The following is a 22,427-nucleotide window of genomic DNA, read 5'->3' on the forward strand; positions in this document are numbered from 1 at the left end:
TCAGCACCACATATAAATAAATGAATAAAATAAAAGGTCCATCAACATCAAAAATATTAAAAGGAAAACGCTTATATTGGACTGGGGCTTACCAACAGCACAAAAAGCCTGGGTACCATTCTCAGTACAAAACAAAACACCGCCTTATGTTACATTTGATGTTCGCATACTGCATACAGCTGTCTTGGGATTTTCTCAATAGTTGACTCAATTCAGCTTCCCCAAAAGGCATAACTGATGCCCTAAGTGCTAATTTTGGAATAATGTAGAGGCAGGCAGAATGGAACGTTCCTGCAGTCCCACGTACCTGGGAGGCTGAGGCAGGAGAATCACTTGAGTTTGAGGCCAGTCTGGGCAACACAGTGAGACTTCATGGGGGGCGGGGGATAACACCATACAGGCTGGGAGTGTAGCTTAATAGAGAGCACACGCTCAGCATATGCAAGCCCTAGGTTTAAGTCCCAGCACACCCTCCCCCCAGCTTAAAAAAAAAAAAAAAATAGCTAGAGTTTATTTCCCCTCATGGTTTACTTTTAACACATAAATCTGATCAGAACAAAACAAAATACATACACAGGCATTTAATAGTCATCTAAATTTATGTTAGGATTATGCATGTTTTGGTATTTTTTCTAATTTTATATTTAGAAAGGCCTGGTGTTGAAACAGATTAACCTTCTGGGAAAAAAATTTGCATTTTTTTCCCTAAAATTATCAGCTTGAGATATGCTGGGGACCAATGCTGAATGTTTTTATAAAGAGGTAATCTTGACAAATGGTAAAAATCCATATTTAATGTCATAAGCTGTACCTGCAAGTAAATAAAATGAGGTCAGCACTAAGTAACTAGAGATATCAAAAGAAGCAACAGCTTTCTCCACTTTCTAAGTGTATTAAGAATGGATCATGGCACTTTACTAAGTTATTCCAAGACAAAATAGTAAAATTGTTTTTCATTTCAAATCCTGCTGGAATTTTTTCCCTTCAAAGATAAAGAAAGTATTCTTTTTTTATAGATAAGAAAAATAAAACTTTAAAAATAATCAAGTTTGGCAGGAACTTTTAGTGCAAAATCACAGGAGGACTCCTGAATCTTATCCTGTATTCAATGATTTTGGATATGTATCTAGATCTTAAAAAAAAAAAAAAAAACTGAATAGAGATGTCCCACTTTAAAATGAAGTTATATATATATGGCAGAAGGTGTAACTCAGTGGTACAGTGCTTGCTTAATATTTAAGAAGTGCTGGGTTCAGCCCAACCACCCCAAAAAAGATAAAAGTATCTGAAAAGTGAAATAAAAAAATATATTTAGTGTCCAACTCTTCTGAAAAATAGCACTGTACAGTATTAGCAATTAGATTGATCAATCAACATATAAAGTCATAACAAAGCTTCTTATCAACATTCAATCTGCACAATGGTCACATAACTGACAAATCAGATGTTAGCCTGTATCTCACCCAGTTTATATCCATCACCTGACTTATAAGGACTTGAATTTAATGGAAAAGCACCCTTGTTGTTTCAAATATTTACAAGTGAGAAAACATTTTCCATTTGAAAAACACTGTAGAACAATAAATTTAACATCATGTACCTAACATGTAAGGAATGGCCATGACCTGAATCACATTTGATGTCACCTGTGGCTTCCACAGTCTACAGCATAAGCTACACTTCCAGAAGTTTACAAAGACAAATACTGCCCCTAAGAGCTCTAAGAAAGCTTTTTAAAAAATCCTTTAAGGAAATGGACAGAGAGCAAGGACTCAGTGGTTAGCACAATCAACTTCTCATATACAAGAGGCACCTAACAACAGGTGTCAGACGCTCCTCCCTGCCTGCTCCCCGCCTATATCCTCTAACTCCCACCTCAGAACTCTCCCAGTTTTAGTGGATGAGTGGATCCTATGGAAAGGATAGTGTTACAGACTAAATGTTGGTACCCATACCAAAATTCATATGTGGAAGCCCAATCCCCACTTGGAGGTAGATAGAGGTGAAACCACATTGTTACCCAATCTGCTTTGAAAGATGTTGACAATCATACACATTATCTCTCTATGTCTATAGAAAAGAATAACAAAGATTTTTAAAATAATAATCATGGAGCTGAGGCTGTAGCTCAGTGGCAGAGTACTTGCCTAGCATGTGTGAAGCACTGGGTTTGACCCTCAGCACCACATAAAATAAATAAATAAAAGTATTCTGTCCATCTACAAAAATCATAATCATAATCATAAGCCAGGTTTGGTAGTGCATGTCTGAAATCCCAGCTATTTAGAGGGCTGAGGCAGGAGAATTGGGAGTTCAAAGTCAGTTTGGGTACCTCATCTCAAACCGTCCCATCCCCAAAAAAAGAGCAGCAGCAGCTACAGTATGATGAAATTCACTAACTCAGAGTCTGTGGAATCCAGGTGTTTGGAGTTAACATCTGTCTCTGCAGTGTGCCGCCGAAGCCCAGCACTATAGTACTAGCATTCTTACAGATATCTTAAGGAACTGGTATTGCTAGTCAGTAAAGCAATGACAGGGCTATAACTACTACATACAGTGTAAGAAAAGGATGTAACCAACCCAACATGGAAATAGTTATTTCTTCCAGTGGTGATGGAGTGGGCTGCCTGCTCTGCCTGGCTCACACAGAATCTAATACCAGCCCTGTTAGAGAGCTGAGGCAAAGACAAAGTTCAGGGGTCTGACACAGAGCCAAGCTGCAGCCTGCCTGAGGAGCACATCTGTAACTTCAGTCTCAGCTTTGCCAATCGAGCACAAACTACACCTTCAAGTAATAACCTTGAGATTTTTCTAAATGCTCCAAATATAAGACTTCTCCCTAAATCACAATGACTTCTTTTTTGTTTTATATTTTTACTCTTCAGTTGTAGTTGGATACAATACCTTTATTTTATTTATTTATTTATTTTGTTTTATGTGGTGCTGAGAATCAAACCAGGGCCTTGCGTGTGCTAGGCAAACACTCTACCACTGAGCCACAACCCCAGTCCCACAATAACTTCTTACAACAATGAAGATGTATGAGCAAGCCTTTACTTCTCTGGGCCCACTCAGATGAGGAATCAGGATGCAGTGACAATCAAAACTTCACTAATTACCCCTAAAGTCATTTGCCTAACTAACATCATCTTAGAAAGAATATTATATGAGTGGATAATAATGCAAGCATAAATAATAATCCCACATGCAAAATTTGCTAAGGGTTAGGACCAACTGTATACATGTGTCCCTGATAGAAAATTTAAATGCCAAAATCCACATGTTCTTTTTCTTGAAAGAGACATACTACCTTTGGCAAGGTTTCCAATATTTTTTCCTTTTCTCTTTTTGTTTTAGCCAATATATTTAACTAATTGTTTCCCAAAAGGTCAACTTCTGTTTTCTAGAAACATATGTTACTTGAGATGAGAAATATTTGATCTAAAAATACACTACTGTTCCCAGTCATTCCAAGAGCAGTGAGAGAACTAGGGGATTGAGTCCCTCTAATTACTTACTTGTTAAAAAAAGGTTCAATGAGTTTTGATCTGGCAGATACATGAATTTTTGGAGGACTGAGAAAAGAACCTAATGAAGAAAAGAAGCAGGGTTTTATACACAGTCATATGAACAAAGTCTGAAAGTTCAGACAAAAACACATGTAAATCAACAGTATGGTTCTACAAGGGTAAAAGGTACTCTCACTGACCAGGCACCTGACAATAGGTGCATGTCAGTGGCTCCTCCCTGCCTACTCCCTCCCATCTCCTCCAACTCCTACCTCAGACCCTCCCACTTCTAACTGGGCAAGTGGATCCTTGGAAAATGGCAGAGTTACAGACTGAATGTCTGTGTTCACCTCAAATTCACATGTGGAAGCTTTTTCCACAGCATGACGGTATTTGGAAGTGAGACAGTATTTGGAGGTAGTTAGGGGGACTGGTGACTTGATCAGAAGAGACACAGAGTTTCTTCCCCCAGCTCTCTACCACAGGGTGTCTGGGTCTGAGCAGACAGCCATTTATAAACCAGGAGTGGGCTCTCACCAGACCAGCAAAATATGCTCAGCTGGCACCTTGATCTTGGGCTTCCCAGCCTCAGAACCCGAGAAACAAACGTGTTGCTCAAACCCCCAGTCTATGGTAGTCTGCCCCAGCAGCTTGCGCTGATCCACTCGAGCCCACTGTGTATCTGACAGAAACGCATATGACAGAACCCTTTTTAACAAGTACCTAGGTAATTTGCCATGGAGATGAAGCACAGTCCTGTGATATAAGCATCATAGCCTGCCTCGTGGAGCTGTTCAGAAGCTGTGTCATAACTTGGAAAACCTTCTGCACTTTCTGAAGAGAAAAAAGGAAAAAATCATTTTCCCCAGGTCATCATGAAACACAAAGACTAGTTTAGACATAATGCCCAGTCAAATCCTGACTTCATTAACATGTGCTGCAAAATACCCTCAATAAGCAGGAGAAAAATTTCTATGTTTTAACTCTCTGTATACAAGACCTTAACACACACACACACACAGAGACTATCGAGTGACTGAAAATGAGGGTTTTGGTGCAGACAACAGAAATGCCTCAATACATTTCCAAAGACCCCACTAGAGGCCTCCTTATCCCACACTGGTGGGAGCTGCTCACAATCATGCATAACTCACCCAATGACAATTATTCCTCTTCTGATTGCTTTCTAAGGTCAAGAAAAGGAATTTCTTCCCTATATAAGATCATAACATCAGGACACAGCAAAGAGTAACAGCAGGACTCAGGAGTCACATTGTCTCAGCTTGAATCTCTGCTCCACAATTTGCTGTGTGACCCTAGGCAAGTCACTTCACCCCTGGCTCCAGATTTGTAAAATGGAGATGACAACCAAACCTCCTCAACACAATGCAAGGAAAGATCTTACCTAGGGTGTGGTGCATGGTAAATGCATAGTAAATACTCTCTATAAGTAGCCTGTTAACACTCTTCCCCCAAAATGAAAGACTCCAGTTCAGTATTGGTAACTCAAAGTCAACAATGTCCTCCACTATGTGTCCAAGCTTGGAGATCTAAAGACAATAGCACAACAACTCCAAAAATAGATCAGAATTTGCTGTAACATGGCCCTTAGATCATGGGGCCGCTTCATAGCAAAGACCATTTTATAACATGATTCTTTTGTCACACTGACATACACAGAAGCTGAGAAGATAAAGTCTGGGAAGAGCCACCTGCTTTAGACTAAATTCTCTTCCCAATACCAGAATTATATATGGAAATAACAGGATAAAACTATCACTCATAAATTTATATTATTTCCTAGAATCATTCAGAAATGAGAGTGAAAGAGGCAGAATAAAAACATGAATGAACAATGAAAAGAATGCAACTGTTTTCATGTCAATATGATGCTCCTTAAGAAGAATTCTTTAACCGCGTATTAAATATGAGGCTTAAAAAGTTTTTTTTTAAAGCCTTTAACATAGTAGCCACCTAATATTTTCCAATACTACCACAAGCTGAAACACATTATTTTCCGGATCAATTACTATATTATTACAGACAAGGTCTAGGTTTTATTTCCCCCTCCCCCCCCCCTTTTCTTAATTTCTTTCTTGGACTCTAACCCAGAAGGGAAAGCAAATATCTGTAATCTTGGCTGCTTTAATACCTGCCATTATCAGTTTTGAACCATTAGTCCTATTATGTATTGAGAAGTTTTCGGGCCACAGCTAAAGGAAAGAGAACTACAGTGTCTGCAGCATACATAATTAGGCTAAAAGGAACACGTAAGTAGCACCCAGAAGAATCACCAAATACCTTGGTGGTATTGGACATGGCTAAACACCTCCATCCCACAAGGAACATTCCCCCTGACTTTTGATTTCCCTCGATGCTATTTCCACTTCCTAATTTGGCTTAAAAGGAAACAGGGACAAGAGCTCTCCTTTAATCTCATCAGTAAACTCAGTTCTTGGGTTTTTCTGAGACAGAAAATATATTTTCATTCTACTCCTGGCAATTAAACACCAACTCTGCCTCTGCTTAAACAATGTACCATATAAAAGGTCACATCAAGTTCTGGGAGAACTCCAAGCATTAGGAAATAAAAGCCTTGAAGCTTTAGTTGCCAAATTTCTCAATGAATGCCTACCCAACTCTTTTAACATAAGACACATGTAAAATTAAAGACCATTCTTCTTCAGAAAACAGTAATTCAACACAGGGCACGAGTGGGCTAGCTTGGCCAAAATCTAAACGTGCAGTATAGTTCTAGCGCCATTCACCTTTCTTCTACAGTATGCATCATAACTATCACAAAGAGTTGGACGGTTTTCAGGTTTGTTTCGTATTCTTACCAACTTTAGGAGGGTTGAAAGGTGTTTCTTTTACCCGCTTTTCCAGTTCTGCAAGGGATGTGTTGTTAATGATATCCTGCAAATGAGGAAGTAGAGAGGCACAGCACTTCATCATCAACAGGCAACATACAGTAAAGAGATCCAGGGCTGGGGATATAGCTCAGTTGGTACAGTGCTTGCCCTACATGCACAAGGCCTTGGGTTCAATCCCTAGCACCACACACACACACACACACACACACACACACACACAAAGTGTTTCTGGGTTGAGGTTGTAACTCAGTGGTAGAGCACTTGCCTGGCTCGTGTGAGACACTGGGTTCAACCTTCAGCACACATAAAAATAGATAGATAAAATAAAGGTATTGTGTCCATCTATAACTAAAAAGAAAAAGATTAAAAAAAAATCCACTTTTGGGACATGCATACAAATGGCATCTGGTGCTGCCCCCTGGTGTTCTTTAAAGAACAAGTCATCTTTCACTAAATGCAAAAGAGAAGCAAGTTTAATTTCACTCTATGAAAAGTACAACCATCAGGTTACAGTGGTTCATGCCTATAATCCCAGCAACTTAAGAGGTTGAAGCAAGGGCATCTCGAGTTAGAGGCCAGCCTGGGCAATCTGGTAAGACTCTGCAACAAAATGAAATAAAAAGGTCTGGAGACGTGGCTCAGAGGTAGAGCATTGGCCTCATATATGCAAGGCCCAAGGTTCAATCCCCACTACCAGGAAAAAAAAAAAAAAAAAGCAAACCAAATGGAAGGTTTTTACAGATGCATTAAACATCTACAGACCTTTCATCAGAAAGCTATGCTGTTCTGGTGTTCATATCAATTATATAAAATAGTTCTTCATAAAGTAGCAAAAGATTATGCCATGATCTAAATTTCCTTGATTAGAAAATTTATCCCAAATATGTACAAAAAAGGAAATGAAGAAAAAAAACTGTGCACACGTGCAACATACTCAAAAGTAAATAATATATTTAATATTAAAAATTATATTTGAAGAAAAAAGAAAAAAACTCACATAATCCCACTAGCCAAAGTCAACCCCTGTTCACATTTTTACATATTTGGGTGGGGTTTTTTTCCATTTTCTCTTTATTCCTTTATTTCTTCTTCTTTTTTCTTCTATATATTTGGAATAGCATTTAGATAGACCAGAATTCCAAAGATAATAATAGCAATTCAAAAAATTTCAAAGTATAGCTCATTAGTGATAGTTCAAATTTAAACACTACCTTAAAAGGTTGTGTGCTGGCCATCAATTTAGTATCCAAGAGTCTGAAAACAAAATATTTTTAATAAGGTAAACATAATTTGTATCAATGTTCAAAATGTATTTTACTCAAATATTTAAAATAATTTCATACATACAGTACATATTTAACATGCTTAACATACACCTAATACATGAAATACTTAACATATAATACACTTAACATGGAGAGAAGAACCAAGCACAGTAGCCGTTGAGGCTACCAGTGAAATAACTGCTACATTAACCTGGGGTCAAGTCCTATCACCAGTGACTTCATCAGACAGCTGCAGGTCAGTCCCTGCTCTGACACACTAAGAGAATCAGTTCCAGGTTCGTCTGCACCCTGTGTGTGGTCTCTATCAACCTTAAAGGCATGTCAAACATCCCCCTGTTTCCGCATGGTTCAAATACTGGTGTAGGTCTAACCTTCCTAAATCATTACTATCTACTGCTACTTACCCAGATTGGTATGAAATAAGTTCTTAGGGAGCCCAACTCTACATTCAGTAATTTCATGCTGTTGTTATTTCTTACTATTCTGTTTCAAAAATCAAAAATACTAAATAGAGAAAGAGACTCTCTGACCAATATGAAAGCTATATTTCTCTATTTCTTTTCACACAAAGGTGAACACTAAATAGTAATAGTAAGACAGAAATAGTCCCTATTCAAATGGGTGGGCATGTGATCTATCAGACATGTGACACATCAGAACTAGGATGCAATTACCAACTGTGGAGAACACCAGCAGCAAAGGCACCGACTTAAAGTGGAGAAAAAATTTCTCCCTAGTCTGAATGGACAGAGCAGACGCCCAACAGGGTACTTCAACAGACAAGGTGTGTGCCAGGGATGTGAGGGACCACAGCCACTTTAGGAAAGCCTCACCAGCCCTTCAGAGGGAAAGGTGTGAGATAACAGAAGAGGAGTCATAGGCTGCCTTCCCACCCAGCTCAGACTCTGATTTAATGGGACAACAAAACCAATCATAAATTTAAAAAGTCAACTCCTCCAAAGTTAGAGAGACTAAATCATTTCCCAGCTTTTATGAACTGGATTCTAATCAGGGTCCATTGATTTTCATAAATTAGCATGTATCTGTTTGTATTATGTATGTCACAATGACTGTTTTATTTATTTTTTATTGAAAACAGCAGTTGGGTTCATTTCACAAACTCATACATACATGGAATTTGATTTCAGTTCACAAACCCCCCAACACCCAACCAACAGTGACTATTTTGAATGAACAATGAGACTTAAAGAAAGCCTACCTGGGGAAAACACATGTTGTCAGCTCCTTAAACTCATTTAAGTCCTAAAAAATACAGAGAATGACTTGTTACCATTTTCCAAATACACCCATGGTATTAAAAATAGACTTAAGCATCTCAGGTGCATAGCTTTCCTCTCAAACAAACCATTATACCTCCTAGAGGCTTTAAGCTAAACGGTAAAACCCATCTCCAGGTAATAATTACATCTTAAAAACCTTCCAGTTTCCTCATTGATTGGGAATCACATGATCTGGGGACTAACCTTGGCATAACAAAACAGTCAAATATAAGGATTATATGACTGAAAGAAAAGAGGAGGGTTCTACTACATGTAGAAAGCTGTAGATCTGAGAGGCCTGTGAAACTGCTTGGGAAGTTCCAGTAATAGCCAACAGGCTGTATTCCATTACACAAATTTATCATAATAGTAGACTAGCACTGTCATTTACATTAAGTGGTTTATACAGAAAATGGATATATTGTAAACTAGCTTACACCTACACTGAGACAATCTTTGTTAGTTAAAATCACAATTAAAATACAGACTTTTCATTATGTATGACTCCTTCTTTAAGTACAAGAAAATTGCTAAAGTGTCACTAATACCAAGTGTCTAAGTCAGAAAATTAATTTCCCAAGTTTATTTTGATCAGGAAGTCTGCGGCAGACAGGAGAGTGCTCCAATTTTGAATTAACTCATTTACATACATAATTGCCATGCTAGACTGGATAGTCACACTGCTGACCCTTTATAAACAACACTTCTCTTCAAAGTTATTCATGCTTCATAGGAAACTGCCATTTCCAATTAGCTTTTCAAGCCTGTAAGTACAGACTGTATTTAGCTAGCTTGAAATATTTACCAGCCTTTCAATGGCTATTGTTAAATTAATGGACAATACATGAACAAGTGGTTTCAATGCTAAGGCAAACAAAAATGTCCGTCACTGTCAACTCTCAATACCACTGCAAAGTTTTACAAGCCAGAGAAAAGTAAAATTCAGGAATAACATACAGCAGAATTCTAAACTGACACTTGCTAAAAGATCACTCTGAGGTACCAAGAAGTCTCCTAAGAAGAAACTCTCCTGACCTAAAAGCTCCAAAATATGAATTCTTTAGTACACTTTAAATGCAAACTTTGGTGTTAGTCCAAGAGTCCTACCATCCTCATTTATTATCGTGATTTCTTCCAAAGGTAAATAGAGAAAAAACATTTTCTCCCCTTGACAATGACAGAACACAAATAAGCAAATTACCAAGATACCACTGAGCTACAACCCCAGTCCCTAGGGCAATCTTGCCTAGCATGTGTGAGGCCTTGGGTTCAATTCTCAGAGCAGCATATAAATAAATAGGTAGATAGATGATTGATAGAAAGAAAGAAAGAAAAAATAAAGGTACATCGACAACTAAAAAAAATATTTTTTTAAAAAACTGCCATAGTAATAAAGCAAGGGCTAGAACTGCTTATCCTATCCCACCTCCTGTGGCACACCAAATCACCTTCATTCTACTAGAACTTGATTCAAGTTAACACTTGTTAATTCTCACATACAAAGTACTCTGCCAGACACTTGGACAATGACAAGGTTACTCCTTGCCCGAGGAGATAACCACCAAGAAGAAGGGGTTACGCTGTACAACACAAGACAGAATTTACGGACCAGAGAGGTGCCAAGTTCTGCACCTCTTCCTCTGAGAAGGAAACAATCCCTTCATGGGCATGAAGGCAACAAGCAGGGGAATGTTCATGCAGGAGGCATGAGCTGGGCCTTGGGGGGAAAAAAGGTGAAATCATGGACTACAAACACTGAGGAAAGCTAGGGAAAATTCAAGTTGGTGGAAATCATACCAAGATCACAGATACGGAACGACCCAAAGCACTTCTTAGAGGAGAAATGAGCCCATGTGGCTGGAAAGAAGGAGAACAACAACAAGTGCTCAGACTACAGGAAAGTTGGGCTCAATCAGAGATGGTCTGACACGCCTGGCTAAAGAGTCAACTATATAGAAAAACAAGGTGAGAGTGTTTGAAAATTTTAATCAGAGTCAATGATATGGACAGAGTCATACATCAGAAGATTTAAAACACTAGCACAGTCAAAATATTCTCTTTTGTTAAATCAATATTACTGCCTCCTACGTGACAAGCTCTGTTTGGTATTCAAAACACCTGGCACAATATTATATATACTCCCCTCTTTCCTTACTGATAACTTCATTGCTTTAAAGGTCAACAAATCAGGAGAAGAACTGCTACTTTGGTCTATTTGGCCAGTAAGAAGTGGCTGATCTACAACAAATGTTGGGTCTTTAAAGGTAAAATGAAAATCTATTCCCATCATACTTGTTTTGAGAGTTACAGCTATGGAGCTTTTGTATTCCAAAGGGTGATAAAGTCATCGTGAAGAGTGGTGGCAACCTGAAGGCTAAGAACTAGGACAAGGGGAGCAACAGATCCACAACACCCAGCGGGCTGGGCTGCACTCTTCTGAAGAGTGTTCTGTTTGCTAATGGGGAAACATGACCTAAGAAATGGGCAGTAAACAAGACTAAACTCCCCAGGGTCTTCCAATGCAGAACTAACAAAAGACTAACCTCATCTGATGGCATTTTAAAGCAAGAATTGGCAAACCATAGTCTTCAGGCCAAATCTGGCTTATCATTTATTTTTTTAAATAAAATTTTATTGCAACACAGCCACACCCATTTATTTATACATTCATGATAATTTGGGAGCTACAAAATAACAGAGAGCTACCAGAGAGACCATACAGGCTGGAAAGCCCAAAATATTTCACTATCTGGACCTTTACAGAAAAAGACTGCCAACCTCTGATTTCAAGAATGGGCTGAATACCGAAAAAAAAAAAAAAATTCAGCCTGGAGTTTGCTGAACTGCAGGTAAGAAATGAGGCTATCTGCGGCAAAAACGGAAAGACCCCAGTCATGAGAAACAGCATGGGGATAGGATCATTAAGATTTTGTAATGGAACAGATCTGGGGACAGAGGAAGAGTCAAAACTGATATCAAAAACAGGATTGGAGGGCTGGGGCTCAAGCGGTAGCGCGCTAGCCTGGCATGCGTGCGGCCCGGGTTCAATCCTCAGCACCACATACAAACAAAGATGTTGTGTCCGCCGAAAACTAAAAATAAATATTTTTAAAAAAATTTAAAAAAAAAGGATTGGATACTCAGAATCACCTATACTAATAGAATCAAGAGAAAAATGGTTGGGAGACAGTATAAGGAAAGAAAGGTAGTGAAAATTAAATATCTCATGTAGACACATGAACAACCCATCTGAGAGCAAGCCAGCAGGAGAATCCCAGAGTCCAGCATGAAATGCACACACAAATCTGGGAGAGAGCATGGCTAGAGATAAATGTTGGTGTCTACAGTTGAGTTACAAAAATGGCCAATATCTGGGACTGCAAATTGGTGCAACCACCCTGGAAAGCAATATGGGGGTTGCTCAAAAAACTTGGAATGGAACCACCATTGACCTGGTTATACTACATCTCCATATATACCCAAAGGACTTAAAATTAGCATACTAGAGTGACATAACCACATCAATGTTTACAGAAGCTCAATTCACAACAGCTAAGAAATGTTACCAACCTAGGTGCCCTTCAACAGATAAGTGAATAAAGAAAATGTGATATATCTACACAATGGAATATTACTCAGCCATAGAAAAAGGATAATTTTATGACTTTTGCCAGTAAATGGATGGATCTGGAGATTATCATGCTAAATGAAATAAGCCAATTCCAAAAAACAAAAGGTTCTCTTTGATATGCAGATTCTAACACACAATAAGGGGGGCAGAAATTCAGTGGACTAGACAAAGAAGAATGAAGGGAAGGGAGGGGGACGGGAATAAGAAAGACAGTGGAATGAATCAAAACTTTCTTATGTTCATATATGAATACACCACAGTGAAACTCCACATCATGTACAACCACAAGAATGGGATCCTATTTAGAATAAGTTATACTACATGTATTATAATATGTTAAAATACACTTTACTGTCATGTATATCTAGAAAGAACAAAAAAAGTAGGCAATATCACTAAAGGACAGGGAACATGGAGAGAAAGGAGTATGAAGGACTCCTTGTGTGAAGGTGGGGGCAAGGGAGATGTCATGCAGTTAGGAGCAGGAGTGCAAGAGCCTGACAGGGAGCCAGAGGAGTTCATGCCTGGTGAGCTTACCTGGCTCAAAGTCAGGGCAGTAGAGGAGCTGAGGGAAGCCCTGAGCAGGAGGCAACCAAGAATTTCATAAAACCAGAGATTAAAGGTGATGAATTTGAGGAAGGCTACACTTCCAGTTGCTCTGTGGTTTGGGATTCAAGCACCAGGACTACTGCTTCTCAGTGAGGTGGGTGAGGGAGGGAGTACACTGAAACTCCATATCAGACAGTCAGCATCTCTTAAGGTCTCAGAAATTTGAGTGCATCAAAAAAAGAAGAAGACAGAGTACACCGGAGCCAGATAGCAGTAGCGGCGGCAGCAGTGTGGTTCCCCAGGGAGGGGAGGGATAAACACACAGAAACACAATGGACAAATTTGGCACAAAAAAACCTGTAGATGAAAAAAAGCAGCCTGAATTTAGCTATCCAGAGGCTGCACAGCAAACTGCTATCTAATAAGTGCTCTGTATTTTTCAACTGGCAAAGAACTAAGGCCAGGAGCCATGCTGAGGAGGCCACATTGCAGCTCGCTGCTGCCAGAAGCCCAGGAGACCACAGCAAACACTGCATACTGTCCTGGCAAGCGCCTACCCGGTGGCCTAGGGTGTACCTAGCAGAAAGTGACTGAAAAAGACACAGAAAAGATTGTACCCAAGGAGATTCAATCAGAAATACAGAAGGGAGTGTGACTTGCTTTCTCTTTGAGCCTGGTGGCTCATGGGACAGCTGATAAGGATGGAGAAACTGCATATGCAGGTGTGAATGCACTCAAGGACAAGACCGGCAGCTGAGTATGTGGGACGTGGGGAGGGCTGATTCTCCTGCCACACAGGAGAGTTCCTGGGAGGCTCCTGAGATCCAGACTCACAGCCAAAAATGGCATCTGCCTGGCCCACAGAGTGTGCTAACCAAATCTCTCCAGAGCAGATGTCACCAAGCAAAGTCCCTAAGTCTGATCAGACTTAAGCCCTGGCCTCCCAGAAGTGCCCTCTCAGAACTGTGCAGCAGTCCTATCCTGGTCTGTCAAGCAGGACTGTCCAGACAGAAACGTCAACTGACAGTACTTCCCACTCCATCCTACATCCCACCGGTTAGGGGAAGCTGACGATGATTTCAAACAGCGTCAGTTTTAGGTCACTCCAGCTGGCAGCTGGGTGAGCAACACAAAAAGAATAAGATGTTAACAACCCCCAGTCCTCTCTCTCTCCAGCCCCGACCCCGACCCTCCCCAACTCAAAACATAATCCAGGAAGAAATGACAAGCAGGACAGTCATGCACAGGCAGTGACCATCCATCCTCATCAGCACTGCTGGCTACCTCAGTGGGGACAATTCTTCACTGTTTCTGTTTCATTTCAAGTCTTTTTCCGTGTGTGTGTGCATGCGTGTGCTCTTGCTGAGCAGACTGGTTTGTGGACACACACACAGACAACTTTCTTTTTTTCTCATTTTAGCATATTTTTACGATGGTTATTTCCTTGTCTTGTCTTTTGAGAGTTAGGGCTTTTTGTTTCTTTGGTTTTGCTTTATTTTTACTCGTTTCTCTTTCTCTCCTTTCTTCTCCAACAATTTTTTTTATTCTCTTTCTCTCCCTTTACTTTTTTTCCCCATTTTTCCCTTCTCCTCCTTTGTAGTCATCACTTACTACCCTTCTTCAGCCTGTTTACATTTTGAACTTTCTAAACTTTCTTTTATCCTCCCACCACATTTTCTTTTCTCTTAATGAACTCTATTTTTACCATTTTTTTAGAACTATTTGGTTTACACAATTCCTGCCCCCACCATTCATGTTGCTGCAGTTATTAGTGCCATGGATGGCACAGTTGACACCCTCTGTTTACTTTAATGCCATATCTAGTTCACAGCTATTCACTGCTTTTGCTGTTGGCAAGGGCTGGCCCACCAATCCTGTTTTTGTGGTAACTGGTGTTGCAGATGTCATAGGCATCAGGATCCATTATACTGCTCTAAGGTTAGCTTCAGCTGTTGCTATTATTTGCTTCCCCCTTTTCTGTGAGGCGCTGGGAATCTATAAGGACACTACAAGTTCACAGGAGAAAGACTTGGCTATTGAACTAAACCCAGCCAAGAGGCAGCACACATGCTCCACACACACATTAACCATCCTCAAACCTCACGGATACTTTAATACAACCCCAAATTAATGACCAGATTCCAAGCAGGAATGGCTGGGGGTTGGCCCTCAGGTCCCACTCATGGACATCCACTCCTACGGCAAAATCATAAAGAATTAACACAAAGGTTGCAGACACCACACATACAGGGGGTCTCTCCTAGGCCACTCAAGGCACACTGGCAAGAGAAGGCTGTGACTGGAAAAGGCCTACTCCTAAGAGTGGAAGTGAGCAGCACAACAACATCTAGACAAAAACCAACACAAGAAATATGAAAAAACGTGCTGGGGATGTGGCTCAAGCGGTAGCGCACTCGCGTGCGGCCCGGGTTCGATCCTCAGCACCACATACAAACAAAGATGTTGTGTCCGCCGAAAACTAAAAAATAAATATTAAAAAATTCTCTCTCTCTTTAAAAAAAAAAAGAAAAGAAAAGAAATACGAAAAAACAAGGTCACACAAAGACTCTTAAAGTTCATAATTCAACAGAAACTGACTCCAAAAATATTAAAGTGGATGAAATACCAGATAAAGCACTCAAAAAAATGATTATAAAAATGATCAATGAATTTCAAGAGAACACAGAAAAACAATTGAATGAGTAAAGGGAGTCAGTCAGGAAATGAATGAGAAATTCAGTGAGTAGATGAGGTACTGAAAAAGAACTAACAGCCAGGCACAGTGGTGCATGCCTGTCATCCCAGCAGCTGAGGAGGCTGAGACCAGAGGATCAAGAGTTCAAAGCCAGCCTCAGCAAAAGCAAGGTGCTAAGCAAGTCAGTGAGACCAGTGTCTCTAAATAAAATATAAAACAGGGCTGGGGGTGTAGCTCAGTGGTCAAGTGCCCCTGAGTTCAATCCCTGGTACCAAAAAAAAAAAAAAAAAAAGAAAGAAAGAAAAGAAAAAGAACCAACAGAAGTTTTAGAAATGAAAGATATAATCAAATAAAATGTTCAGTGGAAGTTTCTCTAGAATACACCATGTTGAAGACTAAATCTCAGAGCTGGAAGACATGATACATTATTTTTAAAATGCCTAACATACAGAATAAGTAGCCATTCTTGAACATTCAGATACTGTTAAAATAAAGAAAATAAGTATCCATGACCAGAATATACAAGAACTCTGGAACAACTTTAAGAGACCAAATTTGAGAATCACTGGAGGGGCTGCAATTGTAGCTCAGTGGTAAAGCAAGGCTTGCCTAGCATGTGTGAGGAACAGCGTTCAATCCTCAGCACCACATAAAAATAAATGAATAAAACTAAAAGAAAAAAGTTACTACCTTAAAAAAAAAGTCAACAGTCTATTAAAAAAAGAATCACTGGAATCATGAAGGGTTGTGAAAGACAGGCTAATGGCATGGAGAATCTCTGAAGGGATAAAACAGAAAAAATTTCAAATCTTGAAAATGAGATAAAGATCCAGATACAGGATGCATTCAGAACTCCAGTAGACAAGATCAAAAAAGCACCTCTCCATTTTAAAATGCCTAACATACAGAACAAGGACAGAAATTTAAAAGCCTCAAGAGAAAAACATCAGGTCACATTTAGAGGCAAGTCAATCAGAATCACTTCCAATTTCTCAGCATGGACTCTAAATCCAGGGGGGCTTAGAATGATGTATTCCAAGTCCTGAAAAAAATAACTGTCAACAAAGACTGCCATATCCAGCAAAGCTATACCTCAGAATTGCATAGATAAAAGCCTTCCAAGATAAATAGAAACTAGTAGAATTCATGACCACTAAGTCTGCACTACAGAAAATAGTTAAAGAAATACTTCACACAGAAGAAACCAAAACCAACCCAAGCTCACAAATGGACACATCTCATTTGAAGGGTAGCTAAGCAAACAAGAAACAGAACTAAACTAAACATTAGAAATAAATGAAAATGAAAAGAATTAATAAACATCTCTCTATAATAACATGGAATGTAAATGGTCTCAACTCCCCAATTAAATGACATAGGCTGGCAGAAGAGACTCACCTAACAGGCAAAGACAGCCACAGGCTGAGAGTGAAAAGATGGAAATTGACATTCCATATAAAAGGAGCCTACAACCCCCACACAAAAGCAGGAGAATCTACTCTCATATCCGAGGAAACAGACTTCAATCCAAAATTAATAAGAAGAGACCAAAGGTCATTTTATACTGGTAAAGGGAACAATTCAACAAGAAGAAGTAACAATAGTAAATATTTATGTCCCAAACATTGATGCAGCTAATTACATAAGACAGACACTATTTGAATTAAAAACTCAGACCCCAATACAATAATACTGTATGATTTCAATACACCTTATCAATAGATAGGTCATTTACACATAAACTCAGCAAAGACTCTTCAAGCCTAAAAAATATTATATATCAAATGGAATTAACAGACATCTACAGATATTTCATCCAACAAAATCAGAATATGCTTTCTTCTGCCAGATGTGGTGGAGCACAACTGTAATCCCAGCAGCTCAGGAGGCTGAGGCAGGAGGATTGCAAACTCAAAGTCAACCTCAGCAACTTGGCAAGATCCTGTCTCAAAATAAAATATAAAAAGGGGTTGGGGATAGGAGCTTGAGTTGTGGCTCAGCGGTACAGCATTCACCTTGCATGTGTGAGACCCTGGGTTCAATCCTCAGCACCACATAAAAATAAATAAACAAAATAAAGATATTGTGTCTGTGTATAACTAAATATATATATATATATATATATATATATATATATATATATATTTTTTTTTTTTTTTTTTTTTTTTTTTTTTTTTTTTAAAGGGGGGGTTGGGGATATAGCTCAGTGGTTGAGCACCTCTGGGTTCAATCCCCAGTATCAAAAAAAAAGAATATGCTTTCTTCTCAGTAAATCAGGGAACCTTCTCCAAAACAGACCACATTTTAGTCCACAAAATTGAATTGGTTATTAAGTCCACAAATTTGATTCTTGACATCAAAAAAACTGATATAATCCCTTCCACCTTCTCTTATCATAATGGAATGAAATTGGCAAAAACTCTATAGAAACTATATAAACACATGGAGATTAAATAATACACCTTTGAATGATGAATGCATGACAGAAGAAATAAGGGAGAAATTTAAAGATTCTTAGATGCTAACAAGAGTAAGGACACAACATACAATACCTCTAGGACACTATGAAGGAAGCTCTAAGAGGAACACTGAAAGCCATGAGTGCCTACCTAAGAAAATCAGAAAGATTCCAACAAACAACCTAATGATGTATCTCAGGGCCCTTGAAAAACAAGAGCAAACCAATTCTAAAACTGACAGAAGAAATAACAGATCAGACCTGAAATGAATAATATTGAAAATGAAATTAAAAAATAAAACAGAGGATCAATAATATAAAGAGTTAGTTTTTTGAAAAGATAAACAAGATTGATAAGCCCTTAGCTAAAATATGGAAACTTAAAGTGTTTTCTTCAAAATCTGGAAAAAGAGAAGGATATTCATTATACCACTCCTATTCGTTATAGACTAAAAATTCCAGGCAGAGCAATTAGGCAGAAGAAAGAAATAAAAGGGGTAAAAATACAAAAGGAAGAAGTCAAACTATAACTGTTTGCAGATGGTAACATCCTACACTTAGAAGATCCAAAAAGTTCCAGAAAGAATATAGAACAAATAACAAATTCAGCAAAGTAGCTAGTCACAAAATCAACATACAAAAATTAATAGCTTTCCTATACATCAATAATGATGTGCTGAGAAAGAAATCAGAAAAACAATCCCATTCTCAAAGTCCACAAAAATATAGATAAATAAAATACCTATGAATAAGCCGGGCATGGTGGTGCACACCTGTAATCCCGGCGACTCAGGAGGTTGAGGCAGAAGGATCATAAGTTTAAACCCAGCCTCAGCAACTTAGCAAGGCCCTGAGCAACTCAGCAAGACCCTGCCTCTAATAAAATATATATATTAAAAAAAAAAAAAAAGGCTGGGGATGAGGCTGGGTGGTTAAGCACCCCTGGGTTCAATCCCTGGTACAAAAAAACAAAACACACAAAAAAAACCCTACAAATAAATCTAAATAAGGAAGTGAAATACCTCTACAATGCAAACTATAGAACACTTAAGAAAAAAACTGAAAGATATAAGAAGATGAAAGATTTCCCATATTTATGAATGAGCAGAAGTAATGCTATTAAAAATGAACATAATACTAAAAGCTATATACAGATTCAGTGCAATCCCCATCAAAATACCAATGACAGTCATCACAGAACAAGAAAAAAAAAAAAAAAACACAGTTTTAAAAATGCCTTTGAAGAATAAAAGACCCAGAATAGCCGAAGCAATTTTTAGCCAAAAATGTCATACTGGAGGCATCACAATACCTGACTTCAAATTACACTACAGAGCTAGAGTAACAAATGCATGGTACGGGCATAAAAACAGACATTCAGGCCAATGAAGACACAGAACAGAAACCTACACCGATGTAATCATCTTATCTTCGACAAAGATGCCAAAAGCAAACACTGACTAAAAGACAGCCTTTCTAACAAATGGTTGTGGGAAAACTGGCTATCCCTATGTAGAATAATGAGACTAAATCCTTATCTCTCACCTTGCACAAAAGTCAGCTCAAGGGGATGGGGTTGTGGCTCAGTGGTACAGCGCTTGCCTCACATGTGTGAGGCACTGGGTTTAATTCTCAGCACTGCATATAAATAAATAGATAAAATAAAGGTCCATCAACAACTAAAAAAATATTTAAAAAAAAAAAGTCAACTCAAAATAAGTCAAAGACCCAGTAATTAGACCAGAAACTAGGCAACACCTAGAGAAAAACATAGAGTTAAACTCCAACATGTAGGCTCAAACAACTTTGTCAAAAGGATCCCTGACACTCAGGAAATAATCTCAAGAGTTAATAAATAGGATGGTATCAAATTTAAAAGCTTCTATACAGCAAAGCAAATAATTACAAATGTGAAGAGAGAATCTACAGAATGGGAGAAATTTTTTGCTAGCTACTCTTCTGACACAGGATTAATATCCAGAATACATAAAGAATTCAAACAATAAACAACCCAATTAATAAATGGACAAGTGAACTAAATAGACACTTTTCAAAAGAAGAAATACAAATGGTTAACAAATATATGATAAGGTGTTCAACACTGTTAGCAATTAAGGAAATAAAAATCAAAACTACATGGAGATTTCATCTCACTCCAGTTAGAATTGCAGCCATATCAAGAACACAAATAATAATAAACACTGGAGAGGATGTAGAGAAAAAAGAACACTTTAGCACTATTGGTGGGATTGTAAATTAGTACAATCACTATGGAAATCAGTATGGTAGTCCTTCAAAATATAGGAATAGAACCAACATATATGACCTAGCTACACCAATCCTCAGTATTTATTAAAGAATTAAAGTGGGCTGGGGTTGTGGCTCAGTGGTAGAATGCTTGCCTAGCACACATGAGGCACTGGGTTCACAGCACCATATGTAAATGAATAAATAAAATAATGGTCCATCAACAACTAAAAAATATTTTTAAAAAAACTATAGCAACACATACATACCCATGTTTATAGCAACACAATTCACAATAGCCAAACCACAAGGACCAAGACAATGAAACAAATATGGAACCCTGCTCTGACAATGGCAGATGACAGAAAACCCCTTAAAATAGACTTATATGTACATCTCATCAAAAATATACAACCAAGTGCATGCATAAGATTGTCTCTGGGAACATGCTGCATGCAGAAAAGCAGAGAACACTGCATAGTGCTTGGTGAAGGCAGGCGGACAAGTCACTTACCGCAGGCAGAGGGCTGTAGAACTGATGAACTGTGTGCATGACATCCAAGAGCATATTGTGTCCAATGACAAGTTTCCCCTAAAGAAAATCAAGGTTAAGAAAAAAATTAACTAGGGTTTGAGAATAAAATGTATGCTTCAGATTCCATGAGGACTTTTTACTGAACTTACTTTTTCCACATTAAAAAGTTATGAGTATATGTAAATACATAACAATATAAGCCATTTTTATTTCTCTGCAATTTGGGAGTATTAAATCCACAAGGCAAAGTAAAAGTTTCAAATAATTTTTTACTTCACTGATCTTTTTCTCTGATTTTTATCAATCTTGTCACCCTTAAGAATCAGAAGTAGTAAAAAAAAAAAAAAAAACTTTTCTTTTTTTCCTTTTCTTTTCTTTTTTTTCCAAGGCTCTATGTTACCCAGGATGGCCTTGAACTCCTGGGCTAAAGTGACCTCCCTGCCTCAGCCTCCCAAGTAGCTGGGACTACAGAAGTGAACTGGCACACCAGCAGGAAATTGTAAAATTTTAATTGAAGAGCTTTTTAAAGGTAAAATATGAAAACCCTGAGTCCCTTGAATGTCAAATAATGTGTGAACAAAACTCCAAAAACATATGTATATGCTTTTGTCTATACAAATATTTTAAAAATTATACTTCTTCTTGGGGCTGAGGTTTTGCTCAGTGGTGGAGTGCTCGCCTGGCACGTGTGAGGCCCTGGGTTCAATTCTCAGCACCACATTAAAATGAAGGTATTGTGTCCAACTACAACTACAAAATAAATAGTTAAAAAATATATACACTTCTTGGGGCTGGGCTTGTGGCTCAGTGATAGAGTGCTCGCCTAGCACTTGTGAGGCACTGGGTTCAATCCTCAGCACCACATAAAAATGAAATAAAGATATGTGTCCGCCACCTACAACTAAAAAAATAAATAAATATTAAAAAAATATCGAATGAATGATTTAATATATAAATAGGTATTATGTTTAAAAAAGAAAAAAAATATATATATATATATTTCTTAAAAGAACCCAATTATTTTAAAAGATAAGTTCATAACAATGTTAAAAGGTTAAAATAACTAGATTCTTATTATAATTAACACAATAAATTTTCATTTCCTAGATTAACTGCTTCAAAATTCAGAACATGTTCTGTGAATTCCATTCCAATAACATTTCACTGTTTTTTCAATCAACTGAAATAACTGTAGGTAAATTAAATTACTCCATTTGTGTAAAAAATAAACCACAAAATGGAATGTCAACTTAGATTTAGTTGGCCTGGTGATACCATATTCTTTTTTGTCGGGGTTGGCACCAGGGAATGAACTCAGGAGCGCTTGACCACTGAACAACATCCCCAGCCCAATTTTGTATTTT

General features: G+C 38.2%; 1 protein-coding gene across 1 annotated transcript in view; it reads right to left on the reverse strand.

Annotated features, from left to right (window-relative positions):
• Parn (poly(A)-specific ribonuclease) overlaps positions 1-22,427 on the reverse strand; it is a 141,246-nt gene that overhangs the window by 94,584 nt on the left and 24,235 nt on the right. The window contains exons 13-18 of the mRNA XM_027940440.2: positions 21,043-21,120; positions 8,888-8,931; positions 7,594-7,636; positions 6,350-6,425; positions 4,233-4,343; positions 3,519-3,588 (exon numbers count right to left, since the gene is read on the reverse strand). Of these exons, the coding sequence (XP_027796241.1) occupies positions 3,519-3,588; positions 4,233-4,343; positions 6,350-6,425; positions 7,594-7,636; positions 8,888-8,931; positions 21,043-21,120 (422 nt within the window). The remainder of the gene's footprint in view (positions 1-3,518; positions 3,589-4,232; positions 4,344-6,349; positions 6,426-7,593; positions 7,637-8,887; positions 8,932-21,042; positions 21,121-22,427) is intronic.

Source organism: Marmota flaviventris, chromosome 19 (genome assembly GCF_047511675.1).
Source record: "Marmota flaviventris isolate mMarFla1 chromosome 19, mMarFla1.hap1, whole genome shotgun sequence".
NCBI classification, from domain to species: domain Eukaryota; kingdom Metazoa; phylum Chordata; class Mammalia; order Rodentia; family Sciuridae; genus Marmota; species Marmota flaviventris.